Source organism: Nematostella vectensis, chromosome 4, assembly GCF_932526225.1.
Source record: "Nematostella vectensis chromosome 4, jaNemVect1.1, whole genome shotgun sequence".
NCBI lineage: Eukaryota > Metazoa > Cnidaria > Anthozoa > Actiniaria > Edwardsiidae > Nematostella > Nematostella vectensis.
In genome coordinates, this window is record NC_064037.1 from 7,285,806 (window position 1) to 7,306,571 (window position 20,766).

At 42.6% G+C, this 20,766-nt stretch overlaps 2 protein-coding genes across 5 annotated transcripts in view; one reads left to right on the forward strand and one right to left on the reverse strand.

Annotated features, from left to right (window-relative positions):
• Positions 1-598: 598 nt before the first annotated feature.
• Positions 599-11,071, forward strand: LOC5519698 (dopamine receptor 2). 4 transcript variants are annotated; one of them, XM_032364474.2, is made up of 2 exons: positions 599-750; positions 7,830-11,071. In XM_032364474.2, exon 2 carries the CDS (start codon positions 8,875-8,877, stop codon positions 9,952-9,954), a length of 1,080 nt encoding a protein of 359 aa, XP_032220365.2. In that variant the 5' UTR covers positions 599-750; positions 7,830-8,874; the 3' UTR covers positions 9,955-11,071. The 4 variants fall into 4 exon arrangements, with proteins under 4 accessions (XP_032220365.2, XP_032220363.2, XP_032220364.2 ...); XM_032364472.2 differs by lacking the exon at positions 599-750 and adding an exon at positions 5,291-5,775; XM_032364473.2 differs by lacking the exon at positions 599-750 and adding an exon at positions 5,810-6,860.
• Positions 11,072-12,290: 1,219 nt separating this feature from the next.
• Positions 12,291-20,766, reverse strand: part of LOC5519699 (HBS1-like protein) — a 31,852-nt gene continuing 23,376 nt past the window's right edge. Inside the window, exon 20 of the mRNA XM_048726441.1 lies at positions 12,291-13,401. Within this exon, the coding sequence (XP_048582398.1) occupies positions 13,393-13,401 (9 nt within the window). The 3' untranslated portion in view covers positions 12,291-13,392. The remainder of the gene's footprint in view (positions 13,402-20,766) is intronic.

The window sequence follows — 20,766 nt, forward strand, 5'->3', positions numbered from 1 at the left end:
AGCTTTGATGCTGTTTACGAGTAGTAACCATAAGACAAAAAAAGAAAAAAAAAACACAGATATAAAATATATGGCACAGATCATCGAGCTGGTTGGGAGGGCGGTTTGAACCTTAGAGCACTTGCGGAACTGAAACTTTTCGTTATCATCGAACTCTCAATTTAGGGGATTATACCAATATTGTTCGTCGCCAAAGAGCGAAAAGCGAGAGTTCATGGACGGGTATTTTTTGTATACAGCCGAAATCATTGAAGACAACTCTTCCTTAGCATTTGTGATGATTGATTTATTTATCCTTTATCATTCGTTATTCCAAATTCATACAGCCATTATGGATAAACGATGACAAGAATATTTCTTATTACAACCAATACAAGAAAATCTCAACAATTATCAGATAATCTTTTCACTTCGGATTTGGTGCACCAAAATTATATATATTTTTTTAGATATAAGTGAGAATACTGAGGCGGAAATTGGCTTGCCATTGTTGATTTATTTCTTTTCGAACACGTTTTTCATAAGCACAATCAACTAATTGATAACTTTTGAATTAAGAATCCTTGTTAATGTACATTTTCTAAGGTGTACATGAGCTTCATTTCACTCTTGCGCCATGTGCCTTGGCAAAGCCGACTTTGTTTGACAATTTGTGGCGGCAATGCGCTTGCGCGGGTCAAAGGCGTCTAGCTGGTTTATCCATTTCTGACCGCGTATCGGCACAGCGTCGCACCAGCGAACCCCGCACAGGTACGTACACCTTGATAGCTTGGTCTTTATTGGCATGCATACGGCCAGCAAACCCACTAGCACTTCATTTTACTCACATAACCCTTCAACAACCCTGGCTTCGATCTTTTCGAAATACTGCTATGATTATTTTTATTTACTTCATCGAGAAGCTTGCTCAATGTTAGTCTAATGTTAGCGGAATATTTGTAAACGAGTTTGAGTTAATGCTAAGGCAAAAGGTAGCTAAGGCTTCTCTCCAGATTCCAATTAATCAGGCCAACATTCTACAACTCAATTAAATTTGTTTGCAAATAATAAAATTTGCTCTCAAATTGTTAATTGTCAAAAGTTTAGTCTCAATGAGAATGTTAACTGGCAATTTCCCAACTTTCAATCGTTTAGATCTCTTTTAGAGGGTTGTTACCAGCTCATCGTCGTCATATATTTCAGAACCGCTATACTAGGTTCTCTTTACAAGCTCTCTTTTGCCCGTAGAACTTATTTTCTATTAGCTCGTGTATTCTGATTATAGCAAGTCGTTACTCCACATTTTCTATGTTATCAGGTAACCGGCTTTCGCCCTGGGATACATCTCTCACTGTATTTTGTCTTCATCTTATCAGTAACATAGTCTGGAGATTTCGTGCTTTCGATAAACTTCAATGCTTGCTTAGCCCTAATTGTTTTAGGGAAAACTGGCAGTTATTCATCAAGAAAATCGCAAAACACTGCGAAATTGCGCCATAGGAAGAGAGGAAAAACTACAATAATACAAAATCATTTTTGGCAGAAAGCTTCTTCTAAGCTTTGTAGGCATAAGACTATACTGGAGTGGATTTCTAGAATTACTTAGAGCCAGATTAGAAGATAAAATATAATTATAAGACAAAAACCACGCCTGGAATCTCGAAAAACATGAATATTTCTCTTTATTCTATGAAGAGATAGGATGGATAAAGACTGGAATCCTAAATTCCCCGGATTGCGGTTATTCATTTTGATTGAAATCTGCGAAATGCACCAGCATGTCGGGTAATACGAAGATGTAATTACATGATCTTATTATTTTCCGGATATTGTTCAGGTTACAAATGAATTATATTTCAATCCCTAAAAAAAACTCTTATTTTATTTGTACAGTTAATGACCTACTAGCCTTTAAAAAAATAATTTATCATTTCCAATCAGTAGGAACTGCAAGTCGTGTTTGTTCAATCTCAAAGCAGTAGCTAAACCGTCATGACCTTTCACTATTTTATTTGAAAAACAAATGAAATCATATAAAGGAGTCAGACCAGTCCCTAACATAAACGACTCTCGCATTATTACAATCAGCACCACCGCGAGACGATAGGCCCGTCCTTGAAGACAATCGGTCCTTCCTCGGGTCATTTGGGCATGATCTGGGATGGTGGGACTATCTTCGGGCCATCTTCGGATCCATCGGCTTATACTAGGGGTCCATCGGTCTATGCTCGGGGATAATCGGTCTATCATCGGGGACCATTCGGTTAAGCTTGCCTGTGACGCCCTTGCCAGGATGTGATGGGTCAATTCCAATTTCTTATTTCCAAGTAAAATGTAATAAATCTAGATGTTTTTTCTCCATCATTCTATATAGGGCAGAGTTTATAAAGATAGAGACGTAGTATCATTCCATTCTTTTTTCCTGATAATATTACGATGTACTTGAAAATTATTGATCATGGCACAGCCCCTGTTGGCAGATATATTTGATGTTTATCCCTTCACACACGCTGGGATACATGCTTCTTTGAATCTTGGAAAATCGAGATTTCCTCTCCTCTTTCTAGAGGGTGCACCGCAGCAGAAATAAATAATTGAGTGAAATGGAATAATGGAATGGCTTTTTTTTTCAAAGCCGCATGGCTTCTGTATTGCGGTTGGGAAAATCAAGAGAGGGGAACAACCAACTAGAAAAGATAGTTTAAAAACTAGAATGATTCTTGTTATGATTTAAGATGAATTAAATGTGAAGGATCATATAGCAGGGACAGAGATTTTATCTATCGTTTTACTATCAGGAAAGTTTGCAGGAAGTGGGTAAAAGCAGGAGCTTGTGGCTGGAAAATCCATTTCATTTAATGACATGGTTTATAAAGAGCAATTTTAAAATACTTGGTCTTTCGTTGATTAAATCAATCTACAGACGGGCCTGATTGTTGAGGTATTTAAAATTTTGGAGTGAGACATCTTCTATCTGATCTAGGGCGCGTGGAGACGGTTTCGGTGAAAAGGTCTTGTTGCTCGCAAAAACATATTTTTATAAGTATAAGTACACGCTTGTTTATCTCTTTAAAACTCACGCAGTTTCTAGTAACAACACATAGATTCTAACCGTTATTGTCCCAACAGCGTTATAGAAATATCAGCAGCTTTAACTCTTACATTTTCGATAACTTTGCGCAATAAGCAGCAAATTTCGAAATACCTTGCGCGGTCCGAATCAGTCGAATAAAAAGCAAATAGCCAAAAACAACACTAACAGAAATGAACAGCATCGTATATTAATTCGAGGCTAGTGGCATTTTATTGGTAAGTTCTCTGGTGCTCAGAGTATTATAATTCCATCTGCGTTTCTTACTCGTTCTAATTGGCTAAACGTCTACCGTACGAAAAAAAGAAGAAGCAAAAACGTCCATGGGAATGAGATTATCGATAATGTCACACTTGGATGCTCTCTTCAGTTTATAAACAAATGAAAAAAATACGTAATTGCTTATAAAGGCCCCAAAACTATCATCAAACAGCACTCCTCTTGAGCTTGCTTTTGGTCTGATTGTCAGTAGAAATTGTATAAAACTGCCTCTTGGAAAGATTCATATCGTGGGGAGACGTTGTGAGGACAAAGTAGACGGGAAAGTTGCCGGGGGATAGAGAACCAACCGGGAGATACACCAAGAATGAAATTCATAATGAATCTCGGTTTATTTTGTCAGTACGGTCTAACGCTACCAACTGGAGGCGTATACCCACCAATGCGCGATATTTTTTTACGTAACATCGGGGATTGAAAGACGATTTTTAAATTCATTTTTAAAGAAAGTATGCGTGAAACGAAGTGGATATCATTTAGTCTGTCACAAGGGCTTGGATTAAAGCTGTTAAGTCAAGACTTTTAAATGTCACATTTGACTGAGTTTACATGATAAAACGCTCTCAAGTCAAATGGGATCTGGTTTCCCTAATTACAAGATCTCGGATTCGCTAATGCGAGGGAGAGAGGAGGTAATTGTGTTTGCCACGAGTCGAGCCATTTACGCTCAACTACAGACTTGGATTGTATTCGTAGATTGTAAGGCTTCAATGAAGTTGGTTGATAAAAGGATTATTCGACGATAGAATAGAAGGGAGTAAGTGTGAATTATTGCGGGAAGTTGTCCATTGATTAGAGAGTCGTGAATTTTCGCCTGTATTGCTCCACTACTCATCTTATCAAGTGCGCGACAAGATGGCACTCAAAACAGAACTCAAAATGGCACCGAAAATAAAACTCAAAACAGAAGTAAAGTGATTTTCTTTAAAGGGTAGAGATAAGGGTCAAACATTACATCTAAAAGCAAAAAAGAAAAGACAGTAGTGATCTTTTAGTGGATTTTTTTGTAAGTATAGGATGAGCACGCCAAAAAATATAAGCGTCTCTCTTTATAATGGATGGTTCCTCTCGATAGGAACTAAACGGGCTTTACGATACATTAACAGAGATAGGCAGACAAACGTGGCATTAATACAAAAATGCATCCGGCCAACAAACCGATAGGATAGACCGCCCGCCCGCACGGACGACCGACCGGTGGACCGTGTGACCGACCAACGGACGGGCGGGAGGAACGATAATAGAAACAGATAAAACCAATTACAGATTTCAAAACCACACGTCAGGCTACCCAAGCAACCTTCGTCAGTCAGTTTTCCTCTCATGTTTATGGGCGAGGAGCACCACAGAAGCTTTTCGAGTCGTATTTCTCGTATTCGCTCTACTCGTCGGTAATTGGTGATCCATTACAGGTCAATTACCAAAGGCAGTATTTCCGTGTCTTTTATGCCGAGGCCGGATTGTTTTAAGTTCCATCTTTTGATAGGCGATCGATATCATTTGTAAGCACTTCTCATTCGAAAGTCGCGATTTATTTTTCATTAGCTCATTAGACCTATTTCCTCACGCCTATCAAGTTACGAACAAACATTAACTACTAAAGTGTAACTTCCTGTACGCAAACTCGCACTTGCGTACATCAAATAAATTTTTTTTCGCTCTGAAGTCGCATGGAGTCTTTTTCTTTAGACGTGCTTGGGAAATTCTAAGCTTTCTTCTGGTAAATCATGGGAATAACTGCTTATTCCGGCGTCTTGAGTTTGCTTTTCTCACATTAATGAGACATTTCTTTGTCTTTTTACTTTACGTTTTCCAAATAATTTCAATGCGCAGGCCAGGGCGGTTATCCGTCGCACGTCATCCTTAAGTGAATGCATTGTCCGAGCGATTACCCATGGTTTAATATAACTTTATCTATATCATTTCCGTGTTGCGTAGTTTTGTTGCGTACAGACTCCTTCTTATCCTTGCCCTTGGCGCACTGAGAAATTAGAATCAAACAACCTCGAGCAATATATGGATTTTTCCGTTTTACGGCCTGCGATAATTAAGGAACTCGCACGACAAATAATGTCGGGTTTTGCCGGCATTCACACATTTCAATAGCTCGGCAAAAGAGCTCCATTAATGGATCGGCACAACATGTCCGGCACATCCGCACACGATATTAGCGCTGGCGTCGAGCGTCGTCCCCTTGGGATATGAGAACACACTCTTCCTCTGGGTCCGGGCTGAGATATAAGCCAAGCTAATAGCACAGTATTTTGAGGAAACACGCGCAGATAATGTTGGCACTAATGCGCGTGAGTGCAAATAGACGTTTATTTGTATGCGGAAGCAATATGTAGCAGAAATCGCCGGATCTCGCGATTTCACCTCTGTTTGGAAGCTCGATGGTTTAACAAGCACCGAAAATTCCCATTAAGGTGAGCTTTGAGGCAAGCAGGTGCACCGAGGACATTTAAAAGCGTGAACTAAAGGTAAAACCCAACATTTACAAGGTAGCAAGCGCAAAGATAGGGGAAAGGGGGATTGAGAGAAAAGCGAGAGGGTGGCTATTAACAAGACGAACATCTGATGCAAACAGCTGGACGTGCCTTGTGCGAATGATGAATTGGCGTTTTTTAATTAAGTCGGCAGGAGTCTTCAACCATCTATAAAGAGAAGTATTTTATAACAAACAACTCTTTTTCGTTTTACTAATTTTTGTCTGACCAGGTTTAGGCAAATGGGTCCGATTGGCACAATCTGGATACCAACCGTGGGTTTCTGATGACATACTCTTATAGACAGTGTTCCATCCTTTTATTATGCTCTAATGTACCTCTCGTCAGCACACGCGGTAATCTTGAATTTTTATGCTTCACGCTCCGTATTATTCTTAGTGACAAAAAAAATAATAACCGCCAAAGGCTTGCCACTGTTTAGCTGTATTATTACGATTTCGAAACAAAAATATTTCAACAGCATACTATAGACAAGTTTGGCTTCTAGTATATTACAGTATGGAACCTGAACTTTGATTGCTCAATCTAACGCTCATTCGACTAACGCCTCTTTCTTCCGACAATACAATACAATACCTTTTTTTTTTCTCGAGTTTTCCTTCTTTCTTTAGGTCACGTGAGAGTCACGTGGTACGCTCTAGTTCAAGCTAGTTGCTATGAATGCAAGCGCATCACTGAGAGCTGGGCGGCAAGCGCTAATGAAACGCCGCTCAAATAATCACATGACTCTTTAGCGTGGCGATGTGAAAACAGTCAAGATGATTAAAGATCATATCGCAAATAGCAGGCGGCCGGAAAAGACGTTTTCTCGATAGTTTTTAGCAAGTTATAATCAAGTATTGATATCTAAATGATAGTTCTAAGCTATCTTTATAGCGTGCATTTATACGCAGATATGTACCAGATATTTGTTTGTTGACAAATGTCCAAAATCCAAAAACTCCGTACCAGGGTGTTACCTGTTGTTTCAAAAAAACAGCGGATTTCCCCACAGCCAAAACCAAGTAAGCGTTCTTCAAGATGTTGCAATGCTGACTTTTGGAACAATTTCTATAGAACTTCTACTGTTTGCATGTGGAAATATCAAATGCCTCAGGGGAGAAAAATGTATCAAACAAATTTCGGGGTCGTTTCGGGGTCGCTAAAATGCAACTAAAAATTCATCCGCTGCTGTAGACGAACCTTGTATAATCAGATAGAGATGGATGATAGCCGTGAAATGTTCGCTTAAATGTAAAAGAAAGACAAAATCAAGAGACTATAAATTTAAATTCTGTGGGCTCATTTACGAGTTTCCTATATCGTATTCAAGGAAAGAAAAGTGTTATTGCTTCGGATATACAATATAAATAATCAGTTTCCGTTTGTCTCGTTTACGTATAAAAAAAGGCAAGATATAAGCGAAAAATCAATATGTGTTATTTACTTGGAATTTATAGAACAGGATCTCACAGTTAAGGTATACTCCAAAAGCATATGCGATAGTGGGCGTATTGTGAAAGCCGCATAGATTAATTTTCGTGAAAAAGAGTCCTAATGGAAAGTTCAAATTAAACATGTTTGGCAGAAAAATAGGATTTTAATCACATTTACTATGCTGGAAACCTCGAGGGCCTTGATAAATACCCTTAGATCAAATACAAAGGACAATTTTACAAATAAGGTAAAACACTTTCTATGTAATCAACACATACAAAGTACTTGGCAATTAAATTTCTATCCGTTTAATATTGCTCTTTCTATTGTTTCGGTTAGTTTGGCCTTTTTTCTGACCAAACATCGAGCATGTGATGGCACTAAATCTCAAACGCCATCTCGATTAATTGTCGCTAGCTGTACACTTGAGATTTCAAACCCTACAGAATTTAATTTCCCAATAGAATTCTCCAAATTATAAACGTTGACGCGCAGTCAGTCTGATTGAGTGACCAGCTTATATTATCACGGTTAAGATCTTACTATTTTGTTTTCAGTCGAAAAAGACGTCGCTATAGTTCATGAGAACTATATATGCAAAAATTGCAAGTGTACCGGGTGAAACTTCGCATAAAGACTTCTAAAGCCGCTTCATGAGATCGCAAAGGAATTTTCATCCTTCGCAGAGAGAATCGAGTTACCGCAAACTTGGATGACAGGTGAAAATATCTAAACCCGAAATAACCAGCATCAAGAGGAAAGAAGACCCCTTGTACTTGAGAGATTTTGTGTTTAACAAGCGACAGAACTAGCAAAAGTTCAGCTTTTTAGCGTGAAGTTCGTCATCTCCCATTCAAAAGAGAGAAGTATATTCCACTTGTGTTCGATTGTTTTTATTTTATCCTAAAAATACTGACGCGTCACATCCTATGTGGACCTTTTTTGTTCTTCACTCGGTCAATTACAATTGATTTACATCCAAAAAAAACTCGTCGGCAGACAGGGACCGAAAGCCAAACATAGTTATGGTCTTACATCTAATCAAGGCGTCAAAGGTACGCTAAACTAGACCGTCAGAACCTCTAAGCTCACACCTAGGAAAGTGCAAGAAAAACAGTGACAGCGGCTGTAAGCTCACACCTTGGCGAAAGTGCTAGCAAAACAGAGGCAGCGGATACTCCGAGGGATTGGCGGCTTAACTTCCAACACGTTACGGGTTATTTCCGCATACAACTCCCCCGCCAAGATAAAACGAGAACTTGTTTTTTCGTCCAGTCTAAGCACACGACTTCAAAGCTTGACCCTTGGCTATGGGTAAGAGAGCACATCAAGGACGGCACGCCGAAATCGTATCGAATTCTGGTAATTTGATTTGACAACTCGAGGGTTGTAAAACTAGAGATTTCACGGAAAGATACGTGGTGCGTAGGCAAACGGGAGACGGTTTAGGGAATCAGACGATTCGATTCAGACTGGCAATCGTTAGCCAGACAGGATTTAACAAAGTCAGGCTTGGGTTTGATACACGGAGACAAGGTTAGATCTCATTGTCAAGGGAAACGAGCATAGGCCGTCAGCTGGATACAAAATCAAATCTTCAAAATGGCAAAGGCAAACAATAATTATCTTATGTACACAACGACAATAAACCCACCAATAACAAACGCAACAGTAGGGAGAGACGAAATAGACTCGGAGACGCAGGCTGTCATGGAAATATATTACCGAACAGAGCTCGCGTCCGCGATAACCCTGGTGATCCTTGCTGCCATTACGGTCCCGACAAATATCCTCTTGCTTTCGTCCATCTGGCGAGACCCCCTCAAGTGCTTCAACAAGCCCACCACGCCTTTAGTGGTCGGCCTCGCGGTGGCTGATCTTCTTACAGGCTTAACCACTGAGCCGTTTTTTGCCGTCTATTATGTCGAACGCTACACGACAAAACGTCACATTCGGCAAGGAATCTTGGTGCTGTATCAAATCGGCCAGTTCGTGTCCACGGTCGCCATCAGCTCGTCGTTCCTGATTGTGCTCGTGCTCTCTTGGTCCCAGTGCGTCGCCATTACTTACCCTCACCGCTACAAGCAGTGGATATCGCGTCCGAGGATCACGATTTGCGTGGTCGTCATATGGTTATACTTCAGCGTGTTCTCCGTTCTCCACTTCGTCAACATTGACCAGAACACCTTCCTGAAGGCCGACCTCGCGCTTCACCCGACCCTCATCACCATTATCCTGTTCATCACCCTAGCGTTTCTATTTCGATCCTTCTCCAAACAAGTCCGGCGCAAGAAGATCAGCCGAGGCCTGAGCAACGAGCGCTTCCCGAACAAGCGACAGACGGAAAATATCGAGCGACAGTTTACCATCGTGACCCTCTATCTTGCCGGGATCCTGCTCGCTTCGGCTCTCCCACACGTTATCGTCCAATACGTCTGGTTGTACGGATTAAACACGTTCTCCCTGCGAGACCAGTTCTATATTTTCATAGTGATGCGGGTTAGGGATCTGTTATTGTTCGTCAAGGTTGCGCTGGATGCGTTTATTTACGCGTGGAGACTTCCAATGTACCGGAGAGCGCTTCAGAAGACCATGTCTACCGAGGGCATCAAGAGAAGATGGGCGACGATGGCGGAGCAACGTGAGAGAAGGTGCTCCGCGCGCTCGACTGTGGGGGTATGACATGACACTGGTGAGCACGCGGAACATGTCTAATTCAGAGAAGACTTACGACGATGGTAGAACAACGAGAGAAGAAACGTCTTGCGCTCAGCTTGCGAGGTATGACATGACACCGGTGAGCACAGAACATGTCTAATTTAAAGAAGACTTCGGACGATGGTAGAACAACGTGAGAGAAGAAACGTCTTGCGCTCAGCTTGTGAGGGTAGGACATGACACACAACTTGCAACGACCTTCTAAGCTTGGCAAATATCGTGAGACGAGCGCTACCGAGGCCACCATGGGAAAGTAGGCAAATAAACATGCAAAAATAACATTTTTGTCTGGCATGAATTTCACAACTATGAGGATTCCTTCGTATGTAGATGTGCACCGAAGCACTCTTTGCCCTGCTAGTTGGCTAATGAAATTCATGTCAATCAACTGTTTCTGACATCCCTATTGGCTTACTTCACAAACAATTTAGGTGAACACGGTAGCGTGCGTCGCATAGCAATATTCTGTGGTTGGCCAATAGGATGGCAGAATTATAAAACCACAGACTTAAGACCACAGTTTATCGTATTGCGCACCTCGTATAACCTTAAATCTATATTTGATCTTGTAAAAATATTTAAAGCTTTCAAATAATATTTTTTTGTCAGCAAATTGAAAGAAATTACTGAATTACACAACTGTTTAAAACAACTGTTTGATGAAAAAACATAGTCACCATATGAGCACCCTTAGGTGACGTAGATGTAAGCACAAACAATATGACTTAATCAAAAAGTGACGTATTTAGAAAAGAAAAGGGTAAACTACCGTATTCAACAATGACCGTATTCAACATCGACTAAGTCCTAATTTGACGCGGCCTAGATCTCAAAAGTCGGTCTTCAACGCTCTTTTAAATACGATTTTTAATCAAATTCAAAACAGGTTTTTTTGTTGCATAAACTAAAGGTTGTATGTATGAATCTTACATAGTTCACACAAAGTTAAAAAATCTGTCTCAAGTTTAAGAGGATTACCTCATGACATGAACTTACAGACAATAAAACATGTACACCCACAATAAAACATGTAAACCCACAATACAACATTTTCCCCCACAATAAAACATATACACCATAAGCTTTGTGAAGGGAAGGGTGTTCTACTTGAAGCAAATCAAACACAGGCGATAAGGTCAGAGAAACATTGGACGATATTATGAAGAGATCGTTCTCTCAGGGAGTTGGCTCTCCTGAGTCTTATCTTCGAGTTCTACTCAATGGAATACTATCTCGATTATATGTCAGACGAAAGTCTCTTGATAACTGAAGGAGTTCTAGTATCTCTATTGTGTGATGGTCTGATAAAGAGATATGAACGGATGTCAGAAAAAGGGTAACACTTAACACGGCGATGCCAACCCGATGTTTCTAAGGCAAATGGCTATTTCTAGACTATATCCCTACTAAGAGCCCAATAGAGACCCCGGACGGAGGAGCACAACAAATAAAGTTTGTATTTTTGCACAATCATTTGCTCTTGTAGTACGTTGCCCAAAATGTCATGGGATTGACGCAGTTCGCCAAAACACTTCAAAAGGAGAGAAGTCCCTGTTTATAGAAAAAGCCAAAGACGGAAACAGAACCAACGTGTCGCCACAAGCTTTCCTAACGAGCACCTTAATAAAAGTAACTCGTTAATCCGATTTCGGGAGGGAGTCTACGTAAGCGAAACGCATAACGTTCTACAACATTTTGAGAGGCCGAAAATTCAGTTGATACCGCCTCAATCGGTCGGTACAAAATCGTATTTTTTTTGTCGACCGAACCACGGGCAATAGGATAATTTGACTCCGAAATGAAGTCTAATGTCTTGTTAGAGTGGTTTTCAAAAAGCCGTGAAATACTATTTAGTTTATTTAGCACTAAAACACTGTAATGTCTTTGTTCTCTGTTGTTCTGGCTTGATTAATACACTTTAACAATTACAATTTGTTTCACGGGATTTTGTGTTTTATAAAGAACGTATCCCTACTTTAACTGGATGTATTTGCCTTAGTTTCGCTCCTACAGCGAGCTCTGTCCCTATGAGCTTGCGACCTTTCAAACGACGCGCTGTAACCGCCGCCGCCACGTGGTAAATGAGTATCTCGACCCCCGCGACCCCCCGCGGCGCGTTTTTTTTCTCTTCCCCAGTATAGCCCGTAGCCGAACTAGTCAGTTGTGACTTACACAGACAATAGACAAAAACTACGAGGGGCTATTCTTGGAGCATTAGATAGACAAGACAAAGATAAATATAATCACATAGCCGGGCAGTCACTATCGTAGAAACGTCATACAAAAAAGATACTATCGCAAAATTTTCTTCTTTTTATTCGTGACTATACAAATCCTGATTTGACAGACACTTATATTTAATATATTTAATTTCAAGACTTAGTTCCGAAGCCCAACATGTGACGTCGTGACGTCATGGCCACGCTAAAGTCTTTGAGTGACATCAAAGTCACGGCACCAGTCGTCGAGACACAATGGTAACGCAACTAGTCCTTGAGTGACATCATGGTCACGCAACGAGTCCTCGCGGGACATCATGGTCACGCAACGAGTCTTTGAGGGACACAATGGTCACACAACCAGCCCTTTAGGGACATCACGGTCACGCAACCAGCCCTTTAGGGACATCATGGTCACGCAACCAGCCCTTTAGGGACATCATGGTCACGCAACCAGCCCTTTAGGGACATCATGGTCACGCAACCAGCCCTTTAGGGACATCATGGTCACGCAACCAGCCCTTTAGGGACATCATGGTCACGCAACCAGCCCTTTAGGGACATCATGGTCACGCAACGAGTCCTCGCGGGACATCATGGTCACGCAACGAGTCCTCGCGGGACATCATGGTCACGCAACCAGCCCTTTAGGGACATCATGGTCACGCATCCAGTCCTTTTACTCACATCACGATGTTACTTTTTTTTTAATAGTCATCTCGGGCAAGACTTCTTTGAGTGACAAAATGGTCACGTAAGAATCGTATAATTGATAGTAAAGCGACAAATTCTCGTGTGACATCTTGGTAACGCAACGAATTCTTGTGTTACATCTTGGTAACGCAGCGAGTTCTTCAATGACATATCTTGGTAACGCAGCGAGTTCTTGTGTGACATCTTGGTAACGCAGCGAGTTCTTCTATGACTTATCTTGGTAACGCAGCGAGTCCTTTTATGACTTGGTAACGCAGCGAGTGCTTCTGTGACATCTTGGTAACGCAATGAGTTCGAGAGTGTTATTTTTGTAACGCAGCGAATGACATTGTTCAAATATTAATTTATCGCGCCAAGTTCTTTTTCATTTAAAATATTTCGATCCTTAGATTATCCAAGTAGCCCAAGCAGAAGGGGAAAGGGGGAGGGGATACCTTAAACGAGGAGAAGAGATCGGTCGATGAGATAGCTACATTATCTGAAAAAAAAGAAAGACGCAAGACGCTATTACCACCACAAACATCACCATTATCATAATAAAAAACAGCATTTATCATCACCACCATATACACCATTGCTATTATCGCTAGTACCACAACAAACATTACCATCATCATCATAAATTAAAAAGCATTTATCATCACCACCATATACACCATTGCTATTATCGCTAGTACCACAACAAACATCACCATCATCATCATAAACATCATCACTAACACTAACACAAACATCATCATCATAATACACAATAGCTTTACACCACCTGGAACATCACCTTTATCATCATAACAGGGCCGTAGCAGGGGGTGGGGCACTGGGGGCACGTGCCCCCCCCTCCCCAAATATTTTAAATCAATTACAAGGAAATGACCAGTAGGGGCGTTGCTCTGCCCCAAATATTTTCACAATGTTTCTGTCATGTGCCACTCTCCCCCCTCAAATATTTCGAGGCCTGCTTCGGCCCTGCAGAATAAACTCCATCACTAACACAACCAAAAACATCACCATATTGACATGGTCCCTAAATTTCCCTGTATTTGACATGGTCCCTACAGTTCCCTGTATTTGACATGGTCCCTACAGTTTCCTGTATTTGACATGGTCCCTAAATTTCCCTGTATTTGACATGGTCCCTAAATTCTCTGTATTTGACATGGTCCCTACAGTTCCCTTACATGGTCCCTACAGTTCCCTGTATTTGACATGGTCCCTACAGTTCCCTGTATTTGACATGGTCCCTACAGTTCCCTGTATTTGACATGGTCCCTACAGTTCCCTGTATTTGACATGGTACCTACAGTTCCTTGTATTTGACATGGTCCCTACAGTTCCCTTTATTTGACATGGTCCCTACAGTTCCCTGTATTTGACATGGTCCCTACAGTTCCCTTTATTTGACATGGTCCCTACAGTTCCCTGTATTTGACACGGTCCCTACAGTTCCATGTATTTGACATGGTCCCTACAGTTCCCTGTATTTGACATGGTCCCTACAGTTCCCTGTATTTGACATGGTCCCTACAGTTCCCTGTATTTGACATGGTCCCTACAGTTCCCTGTATTTGACATGGTCCCTACAGTTCCATGTATTTGACATGGTCCCTACAGTTCCCTGTATTTGACATGGTCCCTACAGTTCCTTGTATTTGACATGGTCCCTACAGTTCCCTGTATTTGACATGGTCCCTACAGTTCCCTGTATTTGACATGGTACCTACAGTTCCTTGTATTTGACATTGTCTCTACAGTTCCCTTTATTTGACATGGTCCCTACAGTTCCCTGTATTTGACATGGTCCCTACAGTTCCCTGTATTTGACATGGTCCCTACAGTTCCTTGTATTTGACATGGTCCCTACAGTTCCCTTCATTTGACATGGTCCCTACAGTTCCCTGTATTTGACATGGTCCCTACAGTTCCATGTATTTGACATGGTCCCTACAGTTCCCTGTATTTGACACGGTCCCTACAGTTCCCTGTATTTGACATGGTCCCTACAGTTCCCTGTATTTGACATGGTCCCTACAGTTCCCTTTATTTGACATGGTCCCTACAGTTCCCTGTATTTGACATGGTCCCTACAGTTCCCTGTGTTTGACATGGTCCCTACAGTTCCCTGTATTTGACATGGTCCCTACAGTTCCCTGTATTTGACATGGTCCCTACAGGTCCCTGTATTTGACATGGTCCCTACAGTTCCCTGTAATTGACATGGTCCCTACAGTTCCCTGTATTTGACATGGTCCCTACAGTTCCCTGTATTTGACATGGACCCTACAGTTCCCTGTATTTGACATGGTCCCCCTACAGTTCCCTGTATTTGACTTGGTCCCTACAGTTCCCTGTATTTGACATGGTCCCTACAGTTCCCTGTATTTGACATGGTCCCTACAGTTCCCTGTATTTGACATGGTCCCTACAGTTCCCTGTATTTGACATCGTCCCTACAGTTCCCTGTATTTGACATCGTCCCTACAGTTCCCTGTATTTGACATGGTCCCTATAGTTCCCTGTATTTGACATGGTCCCTACAGTTCCCTGTATTTGACATGGTCCCTACAGTTCCCTGTATTTGACATGGTCCCTACAGTTCCCTGTATTTGACATGGTCCCTACAGTTCCCTGTATTTGACATGGTCCCTCCAGTTCCCTGTATTTGGCATGGTTCCTAGAGTTCCTGTATTTGACATGGTCCCTACAGTTCCCTGTATTTGACATGGTCCCTACAGTTCCCTTTATTTGACATGGACCCTACAGTTCCCTGTATTTGACATGGTCCCTACAGTTCCCTGTATTTGACATGGTCCCTACAGTTCCCTATATTTGACATGGTCCCTACAGTTCCCTATATTTGACATGGTCCCCCTACAGTTCCCTATATTTGACATGGTCCCTACAGTTCCCTGTATTTGACATGGTCCCTACAGTTCCCTGTATTTGACATGGTCCCTACAGTTCCCTGTATTTGACATGGTCCGTACAGTTCCCTGTGTTTCACATGGTCCCTACAGTTCCCTGTATTTGACATGGTCCCTACAGTTCCCTGTATTTGACATGGTCCCTACAGTTCCCTGTATTTGACATGGTCCCTACAGTTCCCTGTATTTGACATGGTCCCTACAGTTCCCTGTATTTGACATCGTCCCTACAGTTCCCTGTATTTGACATCGTCCCTACAGTTCCCTGTATTTGACATGGTCCCTACAGTTCCCTGTATTTGACATGGTCCCTACAGTTCCCTAACATGGTCCCTACAGTTCCCTATATTTGACATGGTCCCTACAGTTCCCTGTATTTGACATGGTCCCTACAGTTCCCTGTATTTGACATGGTCCCTACAGTTCCCTGTATTTGACATGGTCCCTACAGTTCCCTGTATTTCACATGGTCCCTACAGTTCCCTATATTTCACATGGTTCCTACAGTTCCCTGTATTTGACATGGTCCCTACAGTTCCCTGTATTTGACATGGTCCCTACAGTTCCCTGTATTTGACATGGTCCCTACAGTTCCGTGTTTGACATGGTCCCTACAGTTCCCTGTATTTCACATGGTCCCTACAGTTCCCTGTATTTGACATGGTCCCTACAGTTCCCTGTATTTGACATGGTCCCTACAGTTCCGTGTTTGACATGGTCCCTACAGTTCCCTGTATTTGACATGGTCCCTACAGTTCCCTTTATTTGACATGGTCCCTACAGTTCCCTAACATGGTCCCTACAGTTTCCTGTATTTGACATGGTCCCTACAGTTCCCTAACATGGTCCCTACAGTTCCCTGTATTTGACATGGTCCCTACAGTTCCCTAACATGGTCCCTACAGTTCCCTGTGTTTGACATGGTCCCTACAGTTCCCTGTATTTGACATGGTCCCTACAGTTCCCTGTATTTGACATGGTCGCTACAGTTCCGTGTTTGACATGGTCTCTACAGTTCCCTATATTTCACATGGTCCCTACAGTTCCCTGTATTTGACATGGTCCCTACAGTTCCGTGTTTGACATGGTCCCTACAGTTCCCTATATTTCACATGGTCCCTACAGTTCCCTGTATTTGACATGGTCCCTACAGTTCCGTGTTTGACATGGTCCCTACAGTTCCGTGTTTGACATGGTCCCTACAGTTCCCTATATTTCACATGGTCCCTACAGTTCCCTGTATTTGACATGGTCCCTACAGTTCCCTATATTTCACATGGTCCCTACAGTTCCCTGTATTTGACATCGTCCCTACAGTTCCCTATATTTCACATGGTCCCTACAGTTCCCTGTATTTCACATGGTCCCTACAGTTCCCTGTATTTGACATGGTCCCTACAGTTCCCTGTATTTCACATGGTCCCTACAGTTCCCTATATTTCACATGGTCCCTACAGTTCCCTGTATTTCACATGGTCCCTACAGTTCCCTATATTTCACATGGTCCCTACAGTTCCCTGTATTTCACATGGTCCCTACAGTTCCCTGTATTTCACATGGTCCCTACAGTTCCCTATATTTCACATGGTCTCTACAGTTCCCTGTATTTGACATGGTCCCTACAGTTCCCTGTATTTCACATGGTCCCTACAGTTCCCTATATTTCACATGGTCTCTACAGTTCCCTGTATTTGACATGGTCCCTACAGTTCCCTGTATTTCACATGGTCCCTACAGTTCCCTGTATTTGACATGGTCCCTACAGTTCCCTGTATTTGACATGGTCCCTACAGTTCCCTGTATTTGACATGGTCCCTACAGTTCCTTGTATTTGACATGGTCCCTACAGTTCCCTTCATTTGACATGGTCCCTACAGTTCCCTGTATTTGACATGGTCCCTACAGTTCCATGTATTTGACATGGTCCCTACAGTTCCCTGTATTTGACACGGTCCCTACAGTTCCCTGTATTTGACATGGTCCCTACAGTTCCCTGTATTTGACATGGTCCCTACAGTTCCCTTTATTTGACATGGTCCCTACAGTTCCCTGTATTTGACATGGTCCCTACAGTTCCCTGTGTTTGACATGGTCCCTACAGTTCCCTGTATTTGACATGGTCCCTACAGTTCCCTGTATTTGACATGGTCCCTACAGGTCCCTGTATTTGACATGGTCCCTACAGTTCCCTGTAATTGACATGGTCCCTACAGTTCCCTGTATTTGACATGGTCCCTACAGTTCCCTGTATTTGACATGGACCCTACAGTTCCCTGTATTTGACATGGTCCCCCTACAGTTCCCTGTATTTGACTTGGTCCCTACAGTTCCCTGTATTTGACATGGTCCCTACAGTTCCCTGTATTTGACATGGTCCCTACAGTTCCCTGTATTTGACATGGTCCCTACAGTTCCCTGTATTTGACATCGTCCCTACAGTTCCCTGTATTTGACATCGTCCCTACAGTTCCCTGTATTTGACATGGTCCCTATAGTTCCCTGTATTTGACATGGTCCCTACAGTTCCCTGTATTTGACATGGTCCCTACAGTTCCCTGTATTTGACATGGTCCCTACAGTTCCCTGTATTTGACATGGTCCCTACAGTTCCCTGTATTTGACATGGTCCCTCCAGTTCCCTGTATTTGGCATGGTTCCTAGAGTTCCTGTATTTGACATGGTCCCTACAGTTCCCTGTATTTGACATGGTCCCTACAGTTCCCTTTATTTGACATGGACCCTACAGTTCCCTGTATTTGACATGGTCCCTACAGTTCCCTGTATTTGACATGGTCCCTACAGTTCCCTATATTTGACATGGTCCCTACAGTTCCCTATATTTGACATGGTCCCCCTACAGTTCCCTATATTTGACATGGTCCCTACAGTTCCCTGTATTTGACATGGTCCCTACAGTTCCGTGTTTGACATGGTCCGTACAGTTCCCTGTATTTGACATGGTCCCTACAGTTCCCTGTATTTGACATGGTCCGTACAGTTCCCTGTGTTTCACATGGTCCCTACAGTTCCCTGTATTTGACATGGTCCCTACAGTTCCCTGTATTTGACATGGTCCCTACAGTTCCCTGTATTTGACATGGTCCCTACAGTTCCCTGTATTTGACATGGTCCCTACAGTTCCCTGTATTTGACATGGTCCCTACAGTTCCCTGTATTTGACATCGTCCCTACAGTTCCCTGTATTTGACATGGTCCCTACAGTTCCCTGTATTTGACATGGTCCCTACAGTTCCCTAACATGGTCCCTACAGTTCCCTATATTTGACATGGTCCCTACAGTTCCCTGTATTTGACATGGTCCCTACAGTTCCCTGTATTTGACATGGTCCCTACAGTTCCCTGTATTTGACATGGTCCCTACAGTTCCCTGTATTTCACATGGTCCCTACAGTTCCCTATATTTCACATGGTTCCTACAGTTCCCTGTATTTGACATGGTCCCTACAGTTCCCTGTATTTGACATGGTCCCTACAGTTCCCTGTATTTGACATGGTCCCTACAGTTCCGTGTTTGACATGGTCCCTACAGTTCCCTGTATTTCACATGGTCCCTACAGTTCCCTGTATTTGACATGGTCCCTACAGTTCCCTGTATTTGACATGGTCCCTACAGTTCCGTGTTTGACATGGTCCCTACAGTTCCCTGTATTTGACATGGTCCCTACAGTTCCCTTTATTTGACATGGTCCCTACAGTTCCCTAACATGGTCCCTACAGTTTCCTGTATTTGACATGGTCCCTACAGTTCCCTAACATGGTCCCTACAGTTCCCTGTATTTGACATGGTCCCTACAGTTCCCTAACATGGTCCCTACAGTTCCCTGTGTTTGACATGGTCCCTACAGTTCCCTGTATTTGACATGGTCCCTACAGTTCCCTGTATTTGACATGGTCGCTACAGTTCCGTGTTTGACATGGTCTCTACAGTTCCCTATATTTCACATGGTCCCTACAGTTCCCTGTATTTGACATGGTCCCTACAGTTCCGTGTTTGACATGGTCCCTACAGTTCCCTATATTTCACATGGTCCCTACAGTTCCCTGTATTTGACATGGTCCCTACAGTTCCGTGTTTGACATGGTCCCTACAGTTCCGTGTTTGACATGGTCCCTACAGTTCCCTATATTTCACATGGTCCCTACAGTTCCCTGTATTTGACATGGTCCCTACAGTTCCCTATATTTCACATGGTCCCTACAGTTCCCTGTATTTGACATCGTCCCTACAGTTCCCTATATTTCACATGGTCCCTACAGTTCCCTGTATTTCACATGGTCCCTACAGTTCCCTGTATTTGACATGGTCCCTACAGTTCCCTGTATTTCACATGGTCCCTACAGTTCCCTATATTTCACATGGTCCCTACAGTTCCCTGTATTTCACATGGTCCCTACAGTTCCCTATATTTCACATGGTCCCTACAGTTCCCTGTATTTCACATGGTCCCTACAGTTCCCTGTATTTCACATGGTCCCTACAGTTCCCTATATTTCACATGGTCTCTACAGTTCCCTGTATTTGACATGGTCCCTACAGTTCCCTGTATTTCACATGGTCCCTACAGTTCCCTATATTTCACATGGTCTCTACAGTTCCCTGTATTTGACACGGTCCCTACAGTTCCCTGTATTTCACATGGTCCCTACAGTTCCCTGTATTTGACATGGTCCCTACAGTTCCCTATATTTCACATGGTCCCTACAGTTCCCTGTATTTGACATGGTCCCTACAGTTCCCTGTATTTGACATGGTCCCTACAGTTCCCTGTATTTCACATGGTCCCTACAGTTCCCTATATTTCACATGGTCCCTACAGTTCCCTGTATTTGACATCGTCCCTACAGTTCCCTATATTTCACATGGTCCCTACAGTTCCCTGTATTTCACATGGTCCCTACAG

What these genes read in the sequence shown, in the direction of transcription:
- LOC5519698 (XM_032364474.2), top strand. Translation starts at nt 8,875, where the DNA reads ATGGCAAAGGCAAACAATAATTATCTTATGTACACAACGACAATAAAC.